This window comes from Xenopus laevis, chromosome 8L, assembly GCF_017654675.1.
Source record: "Xenopus laevis strain J_2021 chromosome 8L, Xenopus_laevis_v10.1, whole genome shotgun sequence".
Taxonomy (NCBI): Eukaryota; Metazoa; Chordata; class Amphibia; order Anura; family Pipidae; genus Xenopus; species Xenopus laevis.
Window position 1 is genome coordinate 25,278,577 of NC_054385.1, and position 10,483 is coordinate 25,289,059.

Here is a 10,483-nt window from a genome sequence, read left to right on the forward strand (position 1 = left end):
TGATGAATAAACAGGTACATCTGCATGCTAAGTTTGGTTGCTGAAAGCTTTTAGGTAGCTGTCTGTCTCACCCTCTTTACTCCTCCACCAGGTTGGATCAGGAACTGGACTTTATCTTGTCACAGCAAAAAGAACTTGAGGACCTGCTGACCCCTCTAGAGGAATCTGTCAAAGAGCAGAGTGGAACCATTTACCTCCAACATGCAGATGAGGAGAGAGAGAAAACGTAAGAGTAATATTATAGTGTGGTGATTGAGATGCTTCAAGTATATGATACAAGGTGTTCTGTGCATATAATCTACACAGGGTTAGGCTTTGGGTGTGAGAATTGGGGGCACAGGCCAACTCACTGTGCATGTATTCTCGAAATAAGAATAATGGACCATTCAGAATATTTCCCTCAAAGATGTAAGGTAAAGTCAAAAATGATAATAAGAAACCTTTGCAAAGATACTTATTTTTTTTATATTATATTTATCTTTGGGTCCATGCAACCAACAGAGCAATGATGAAAAATCATTAGAGATTATTAAACTTTTGGTGTGTTGGCAGGTACAAGCTGGCAGAAAACATTGATGCCCAGCTGAAGCGCATGGCCCAGGATCTAAAGGAGGTTATAGAGCATCTGAACACATCAGCTGGACCAGGGGATGCCAGCAACCCGGTCAGTACTCCTTCCTCTTTAAAACAGTACTAACGTACATCTTGGGCAAACATTAACTCTGCATTGCAGGTTCACTTCAGAATCATCAGCCCCGTTTTTATTCACTATTCCGCATTTGTTAGTGTGTTCATGTGTATTTTTGTATTTCTCCAGCTCCAACAGATCTGCAAGATTCTTAATGCCCACATGGATTCTTTACAGTGGATTGATCAGAACAGTGGTGAGTGAGAATACAGCTTTGCACAAAGTTTGTGTACACGGAAGCTAACATACCATGGAGTAATGGGTTTTTAGTTGTTCTGTACTGGAGATCTGTTGGATCTGTTGTTCTGTACAGGAGAGAAGTATGGATGCTTTTCTGAGTCAAAGGTAAAATGCTGTGTAAGCCAATCCCCTTTGCTCAGTTGCGAGATCTCCATCACCTCCCGCAGAACCAGTGGCTGAATTATTATAGACTTAGCCGTGGCCTTAAAGCAGCTCACAAACAGTAACATTTCTCTCTCTCTACTCGCCAGTTCCTGATCTATATCAACAGGGGCCATACTAAAGGTTTAGTCACCATGCTGTACGCTAGGCTACAACAAAGTGCTCATGGTAGTACTCTTCAGGAGCTTTGTCACAAATGGGAGGCTGAGGTGGGTGATATTTCTGAGGAGGAATGGCAGGAAGCGCAAGAATCTATCCTTTTGGTTTCCCCTAATTATAGATTTAGTATCAATCAATTATATATCTTCCATAGAGCATATTATACTGCTAGGTTACATCTTATTAATGCTGATACTCCTGACCTGTGTACTAGATGTGCCCTGGAAAGAGGGTCTCTTTTGCATATGTTGTGGAGTTGCAACAAGATTGTGTCATACTGGGGATCTATCTTAGACCCCTTGGATAGGGTTTTGCAAATACGGATAGATAGGTCGCCAAAAGTGTGTGTTTTGGCTATTTTACAGGATCTCAACCTCAATCAGCACCAGCTGCTTTTCTTACAGGAGGCTTTATTGTTGGCCAAGAGACTTATTACTCAGAATTGGAGAAACATTGCTCCCCCTACGTTTGCTTGTTGGAAGCAAACTATGATAGATGTATCCAACATTGAACAACTCGTCTATTTAAAACGGGGGGTCCCTACTAAATTTAGTAAGATTTGGGGTCCTTGGTTGGATGTATTCCCCCTTCCACATAGCCGCTCGATTGCTGGGTGAATAACTGTTTAAGAGCTATGATACTAATATGACTGATGTTCTCTTGCTACATGTTCCCTGATATTTATGTACCATTCTGATTCATGTTCATGTTCATCTGTATACTACATGCATGTATTCCATTACTGACTTGTTGGACAGTGATATGTTTTTTGTGCTCCTGATGTAAGAACATCTATGATTTTTGTCTCTTTATGTTTTCAATAAACTACCTGAGTTTAAAAAAAAAAGTAAAATGCTGTGTAAGGAATACGTTTTCTTTACACATCTCATCGTAGTAGTGCCATGTGGGGTAGGTTATGATGCAGATTGCATGTGGGTGCAACCTGCAAATGAAACCTTTTAATTGACACAACTAGGGGCAGACTTATCAAAATGTTAATAGAACTCACTACAGAAAAACTCATGTTTAGGTGTTTATGTGGTTTAAAGTTTCCTTAATGAGCATAGTTGTGTGTCATGTGCCAAAGTAAATTTTAAATGACAAGGAAAGGGTTATTCACTGGGGATGCCAGATTTTTAGGCACCACGCAGCAATTGCAGACCCAACAAAGTTAGTGGATCCCTAGACAAAAGACAGGACAGATTTTTCTGTAAGAGGTGCCCAGGCTCCGGTTCTAAGGTTAGTGATTATAATAACTGGGTGGCACCAAACAAATTGGCACCTCCGAGTGATTGGATTAAACTTTTCTTTCCTGTAAAAAGCCACAAACACTGTACTGATGTGGCACTAAAATTACTAGTTAAACTCATACTGATGTGGCAGAAAAATTACTAGTTGGACCACGTGGAGTAATTGGATTGAGTAGAAGAGAATTACTAATCTAGATAGGTATGTTCTTTAACTGCCTCTTAAAGATGTCTCTGTAGTTACATTAAAGACAAGTAAGGTGTAAGTCACCTTATTTTTTAGGCCACTAGTGAATGCAATAGTTAACGTTTTACCCAACTTTCTTCTTTTGTGAAAAAAATCACACTTGTTTGGTGTACTTTTCTCTGAGCTTTGTGCCACCATCTTTTCTTTTTTTTTTTTACTTATATTTTATTAATAAATTATTATACCATCTTTTCTGATATCCCTGGGATCCCTTGCAGATGTTCAGGACTGTTCGCATACACTGTAAAATAACATCTAAAATCAGCTCATGGGCAGTGCAATAACATTGGTCTTGGACATGCACAAAGGATCCCTGGGAATCAGTCATGGTGTTGGTGCAGTGCTCAGAGGGAAAGTTCCCCAGGCCAGTGATTTTTTTTTCTTTTTACAGTTAATCACCAGCCTGGAGTAAAGAGTAAATGACGCTTCTCTTTTCTTTTAAACTGGCCAAAACACAGACACTTACGGCTGTACCATGTATCCCCCCAGTACCAAATATTTATCACAGGCCCTAATAAAAATGTTAATAGTGTAATCTGTTGTAAGGAGTAGGCCCTAGCATGTTGAACTGAAATCGAGAAAGTCTATAAAAGAGCTATTTAAGGCTAACCAAGTTGGTAATGTTTACACTGTAGAAGAGGCACTTAAGGCTAGGGGCACACGGCGCGATTTTGCCGCGATTCTGCGCTAAGCGAGTTGTCGCTGCGTTTTTTAAGCCGAAATAGCTTTGCTAACTTTGGCGCTGGCGTCAATGCAAATCGCGGCGAAATCGCTGCGCTAATTCACACGCGGCGATTCGTTTTCTATTGTCGTCCGAAGTTGCCTCGCTGGGCGTTTCCGGGCGACAGTAGAAAAAGAATCGCCGCGTGTGAATTAGCGCAGCGATTTCGCCGCGATTTGCATTGACGCCAGCGCCAAAGTTAGCAAAGCTATTTCGGCTTAAAAAACGCAGCGACAACTCGCCCAGCACAGAATCGCGGCGAAATCGCGCCGTGTGCCCCTAGCCTAATGGGAGATAGGATAACGATGTGTAACTAAAAGGGGATCATATAATAATCTCTCTAATGCTTTAATTACCAGTAGGTCCTTTTAGCAGACACAAGGGCACCTATTCCGATTAAAAGAAAGGAGGTTCCATCTTAATATACTGAATCAGTCGTGCAGGAGGAAACATTAGATAGCAATAACAAAGAGAAATCAGATGGCACTCACCAAGCAAAATGTGCTGAATTTTTATGATTTATTCAGATCTCTGCACAACGTTTCAGGGGATCAACCCCCTTTCTCAAGTGCTCTACATTGGATAGCTTCAAGGCAGTAGCATCGCGGGCCCTGTTGCGTGACGTGCAGCCGGGCCCCGCCCCCCTCCGTACGGCCGCATTTGTCAGTGGCGCGTGAGCTGCCGGGGGGCCCTGATGGGGTGCGGGTCTTGACCCGCTCGCACCCCCTGCTCCCCCGGTAGTTCCGCCACTGCTTCAAGGGTTGGATTGATTGATTGATTGACTGCTCCAAATGCAATCTTAAGGTGGCCATACACGGGCCGATAAAAGCTGCCGACAGACCAAGTCGGCAGCTTATTGGCCCGTGTATGGGGGCCCCCGACGGGCTTCCCCGATCGAGATCTGGCCGAAAGTCGGCCAGATCTCGATCGGATGGGGTTAAAAATCCCGTCGGATCGCGGCCGCATCTGTTCGTTGATGCGGTCCCGCGATCCGACCGCCCGTTTGGCGAACGCTAGGATCCGATCGTTGGGCCCTAGGGCCCACGATCGGATCAGCCCGATATTGCCCACCTCAAGGTGGGCATATCGGAGGGAGATCCGCTCGTTTGGCGACATCGCCAAACGAGCGGATCTATCCGTGTATGGCCACCTTAAGAGTTAGGAAGGAATTTTTTTTATTCCAATGTAAGGCAAATTGAAGAGATATCAGTTGGGGTTTTTTTACCTTCCTCTGGATCAACTAGCAGTTAGGTAGTTTTTATTAGAAAAAAAAAAATGGTTAAACTTGATGGATATGTTTTGTTTCACCCTAAATTACTTTATTACCAAGGAATTGTTGAAAAAGTTAACCTTCGTAACCTGCATGCCAATCCTTGCTTTTTTTTTTGCAAACATTAAATGGATACGGCACATTTGAACCATGGCCTTATCCAATTGAAATAGATAGCTGGCAGAAAGTTGGCTGCAGTGCTTGCTGATGTACCCCACTTTCCTTTGCTGTTCAAATCCCTATTTACTGCTCATTCAGAGGTTTGGCTTAGTTAGCACAAAACAATCATTAAAGTGTGAAATTAGAACTCCTCACAGAAAAACTCACGCGCTTTCTGTTCATTTCTATGGGATTTTAAAAGCATATTTATCAAATGGTGAACTCCATTAATAAATGGGATAAATAGGATAAATAAATAGGATTCTAAAAATCCCATAGGAATGAATAGAAAGTGAGTGGGTTTTTCTGTTTAGGGTTCTAATCTCACACTTTGATAAATCTGCCCCTTAGTGTTCTGCTCTGCAATCTTAAAGGCCTATTTATTAAAGTTCGAATTTGTGAAAATTTTTTTTTTTTTTTCTAATTTGACTTAACTCAAAATTGTTTTCTTAATTATGAAAAGAAAAATCCAAATCTAAAGAAAACTTGATTGAATAACACTATGAAAAGAAACTTGAATGTGTCATATTTGTACTCTACTCATCCTTTTCAATGAGCTAGCCTAATAAATATCTAATATTCAAGTTTTTAAAACCATAATTCGAGTTCATAAGTTTTACTGCAGAACGGATTCTAAATCGACCTTTGATAAATCAGCCCCTTATGCAGTTAGTTGCAGAGGGAAGAGTGAAGTGTCTCCATGTGTCCAATCACTACTGTTGTTTAATTAGGGTTCTACATTAGTGATGTGCAGGCTGATAAATTTTCGACCCGGCCCTCCGTTGCATGTCTCCTTATATATCCCAACACACCCCGACTCTGACGTCACGTAGGGGGCAGAACGCGTATATAATTAAACACTGCCTTATGTGGAAGTGGGGCACAGTTAGGTTTTCAGCAGACTGGCAAGGGCAGCAGGAAGTGATTGGCCCAAACTCACCCGAATAGTTTGTGCAACTGTTGGCCCAAACCTGCCCTTATGACCTTGTGGGGTCCCTATACCTGCTGGGTCTACTTCCTCTGTAGTTACGCCCCTGATTCTACAGTGTCGTTAGGAACAGGTCTTGCATGATGCCGTGGATAAACTGACTGATTTGAGTTCTTCAGTGAAGGAACAGGAGTTGCCGTCTTCATGTGCCGCTGGCTCCATCTGCATATCAATCATTCATTTACTTAACCTCTCTTCATTTTAATAAAAAATAAATGCTCTTTGGGCATTGGCAGTAATGTAGCCGTCACTGCTTTTTCAAAAGCATCTAATTAAGATGACCCATTTTTTAACATCTCCTCTAATTATTGCAATGCATCATCCATGAAATACAACCAAGTAAGATGATTCATTTAAAAAGAACATGTTAGACCAAAGACCTTTGGGATTAGCCCGAAAGGCTATGTGATGTGAATATTTAGTAGCAAGCCCGCAGCTGGAGCACAGCCGTGCCTGGTAGATGGTTACTGTACAGCACTTTCAGTCTCTGTTTGGAAATGTTTGTGATTTCTGTGAATCTAACCCTCTGGAAAAAAAAATTCACAAATGGGTTAATCACAAATGCGTTTGATCTCACAAAGCCCCAGATCCCGAGCATTCTGGATAACCGGTTCCATACCTGTAAACTGTAGTTAAGTCTTTCAGCGATCCAGTTGCTAGAATCCAAATTACCCCAACAACCATGCATTGATTTAAAGAGTTTGGAAAATGAATAGGAGAGCCTTGGCCAGTCACAATTTTTTTTTTAAGGTGACGTTTACTGAAATAAATCGATTACAGAAAACACAGCAAATTATCTGTATTATTGTTTGAACCTCATTGATTGAGGTAGTATTGGTTGCTATTGGTCCTTGGCAGCACAAGGTCTCACTGTATGAATCCTTTTAGGAATAGAATGAATAGGAGAGGACCTGAATAGAAAGATGAGTAATAAAAAGCAGCAATAACAATACATGTGTTGCTTTACAGATCTTTTTTTTTTTAGATGGGGTCAGTGACCCCCATTTGAAAACTGGAAAGTGTTAGAAGAAAAATGACAAATAGTTAAAAACAATAAAATAAATAACAAAGACCAATGGAAAAGTTGCTTAGAATTGGCCATTCTATAACATACTAAAAGTTAACCGAAAGGCGACCCATCCCTGTAAGAAAGGCCTGTTGGCTTGAGGGCCTGATCAATGGATTAGCCTGATACCACATTGTTTGTGGTTTCTTGGCAACCTTGCCAAGGAAGCCGGTGTTCATATGTGTTCAGCCAGCCAGTTTTGAACTTTAGGCTAATGCCACGTGAGGGGCTGATCTTCGTCTGCGGAAAAGCACAGGGCAAGAATCCACCCCAAGTCTGGAATTCCCTTTCCTCTTTGTCTGCACCCAGAACCATTGTGTTAAGCTGGCCATAGACGCAAAGATCTGATCGTACGAATCGAGGATTCGTACGATTTTCGGAACGTGTGTGGAGAGTCCCGACATTTTTTGTCCGGCAGAGATCGGTCGTTTGGTCGATTGGACAGGTTAGAAAATTTCTGTCGGCTGCCGATAATATCTCTGTGTGTATTGCCGATCGTACGATTTTCAGTGGGAGACTGTCACTATCTTTGGTTGGACATAGATATTGTACGATTGCTGTCAGGGGCAGAACATTGCTGATCTGTTCTTTAACTAATCTGACTGGTAAGACTTTGATCTGAATGGTTAGTGGCGGGTTGGGAGATGGGAAAGTCCGATCGTACGATGATTCGTACGATCGGATCTTTGCATCTATGGCCAGCTTTAGCCTGGGGGCAGGAACATGGGGCGGATATAAGCATGAAAATGCTAACTTAAGTATTTTCACCTGAAATCAGCAATTTGTGCCTGTACCTGGGTCAACACAATAGTTCTAGGCGCAGACAAAGAAAAAAAAACTAATACTAGTGTTGGGGCTAATTCTCAGCTTGAGCTGTTCCACAGTCTCCGTGTGGCATCAGCCTTAGTGTGTATAATCAAGGACTTCCTTGTACACTCTAGTCTGGCCAGGACTTTGTTTAACCACTGATAAAAATACAAAAGACAGGCTTTGCTCAATATCTCCCTATAATATACAGGTGTGGGATCCATTATTTGGAAACCCGTTATACAGAAAGCTCAGAATTACATAAAGGCCGTCTCCCATAGACTCCATTTTATCCTAATAACCCAAATTTACCTTGTACCAAACTAAGATATATAATTAATCCTTATTGGAAGCAAAACCAGCCTATTGGCTTTATTTAATGTTTAAATGACTTAAGGTATGAAGATCTAAATTACAGAAAGATCTATTATACAGAAAGCCCCAGGTCTTTTTTTTTTTTTTTAATTTCATGTTTCTTTTAAAAAATTAGTAGAGCGTGCACGGGTCATGCTGCTGTTTTCCCATTGCACAGCCATCGGCAGTTTTGTTTGCTAGTTTTAGTGACAACTTCCACTTGCAAAGAGTTTATTTGTACTTGTGAATACCTGGAGTGTACCTATGCTAAATATAGCTGCAGAAGGTTACATGTGCGCACCTCCTGGCTAAATGGGAGCTGAATGTAAGAAGAATGTGCGGGGTGAGCTGCAGCTGTGCATGTGAAAGGCCGACTGCACGCTTCTGGCTCTCATAAATGTACAAACAAGCGGACTACTGCAGGGGGCAGTTTTCAACCTTCCAAGCAGCTGTAAGTGCAAGTACACAAGCATCCAGATACACATGAACAGTTGATGAAAATAGAAACATTGCTATTCTCTCATTGAAATGCCACAAATATTTGGACTGCGTGTTTTTTTTTTCCCCCAAGCTGTAAAAAGTATAGAAATTGAATGTATTATTTATATTCTCTGAAAACTGAACAAGCAGCCAATTCAGAGTATTTTTTTTTTATTAATAGACTAGAGATTATAGGGGGGTGAAGCAGGCACAAAAGCTGCAGGCACAAAAGCTGTTGGCACACCACAGATGAGCAGCATTGATACAGTGGGCTTTATGCTATAGATATTGCTTTAGGGTTAGTTCACACGAGGAGATTCTGAGAGATTTTGTCGCCTGGCAACTAATCGCCTCTTCTTCTGGGCAACAATCTCCCCAAACTGCCTCCGTGAACTGTCTCGTGAGGCAACTTCGGCCGACTTCGGAAAACGAAGCTCCGCATGTGCTTTAGCACGGGCGACTTTTCATTATAGTGGATGGGAAGACACACAGGGGCAGGTCAGGGAGATTGTCGCCCAGAAGAAGAGGCGATTAGTCACCAGGCGACAATGTCCCGAATCTCCTCGTGTGAACTAAACCCTAAAGCTGGCCACAGACGCAAAGATCCGTTCGTACGAATCAATGTACAATCGGACTTCCCCATCTCCCAACCTTTATTCCGATCAAATAAAGTACAAAAGAACAGATCAGCCAATGTTCTGCCCCTGACGGCAATCGTACAAAAGTTATGTCCGACCAAAGCTAGTGACCGTCTCCGTCTGAAAATCGTATGATCGGCAATACATGCAGAGATATTACCCGCAGCCGACAGAAATCTTTTAACCTGTCCAACCAAACGACCAATCTCCGCCGGAAGAAAAATGTCGGGACTCTCCACACACGTTCACAAAGTAGCCCTCGGCCTGCCCCCAATCCCCTGGAACATCCCCTGGAACTTACCTTTTCTCTTAATTCTTCTTGCGTCCGTGTCGTGGCCCCGCCCCTTGTGATGCCACGGCCCGCCCCTTTGTGTCCCCGCCCCCCAGCAGCCGGTAAAAGATTTTTAAAAAGGTGGCAACCCTAATGGCCAGCTTTAGAGAGAAGGAAAGGCCAAAATTTAGACCCCCCCACCCCAGTGATTGTATTTACTTTCCTGATTCCCCGCTGTGCCTGCCAGTAGAGCAGGAAGCCACAACATGAAATAGTTTTACTTTTTTTAATGGAAACCAAGAAGTAAAGGAAATCAATGCAGAAAGACAGGTTTTGATTGGAGCTTAGCACATTTTACTTGCAAGACAAGTGCTTTCGGGTACATGCCTTTAAGATCTTAATGCTTTCAACATCACAGGAAATATAATAAGGTTATACCTTCAATATTTATTGCCAGAATTATATCCAATATAAATACATTATATATTATATATTTTTTTTAGCTGACCTACCCTGTGACTCTGGTTTTTGTTTTTTCTCCACAGCTCTTCTGCAGAGGAAGGTCGAGCAGGTAACGAAGGAGTGTGAAAGCCGAAGGAAGGAACAGGAGCGTGGCTTTTCCATAGCATTCGATTAAAATGTTGGCAATTCTGTTTTGTTGACTTTTTTTTTTGTATTTCATTGTCTAAATAAAAGGGTTCATTTTTCTTCCTTGAATACCAGTTGCATTGTATTCATTACTACCTATCCATTTACAGACTTAAACACTTTACATGTCTCGGATCCTAAAATCAAAAGCACTAACACTCAAATAGTAGTTCCCAGAATTCCTGTGCGGGATCACCAGCAGGTCATTGGTTAATACAGCTGTGCAGCTATTACCTATAATATTTAAGGGGTGCTATTCTGAGAACTTTTGCAACGTACATTCATTCATTATTTATTTTTTATTCCAAGATATTAAAGGATACATGTACTTTTAACAT

The 10,483-nt window shown here is 41.8% G+C and overlaps 1 protein-coding gene across 6 annotated transcripts in view; it reads left to right on the forward strand.

The window, feature by feature from the left end:
- nup62.L (nucleoporin 62kDa L homeolog) overlaps positions 1 to 10,219 on the forward strand; it is a 41,508-nt gene extending 31,289 nt beyond the window's left edge. For 5 of the 6 annotated variants that reach the window (XM_018228791.2, XM_041571982.1, XM_041571983.1 and 2 more), the window contains 4 exons: positions 92 to 226; positions 553 to 664; positions 818 to 884; positions 10,043 to 10,214. In XM_018228791.2, the coding sequence (XP_018084280.1) occupies positions 92 to 226; positions 553 to 664; positions 818 to 884; positions 10,043 to 10,134 (406 nt within the window). In that variant the 3' untranslated portion in view covers positions 10,135 to 10,214. Of the gene's footprint in view, positions 1 to 91; positions 227 to 552; positions 665 to 817; positions 885 to 10,042 lie in introns of all 6 variants that reach the window. The other variant, NM_001090870.1, reaches the window with a different exon arrangement.
- The last annotated feature ends 264 nt before the right edge of the window (positions 10,220 to 10,483 follow it).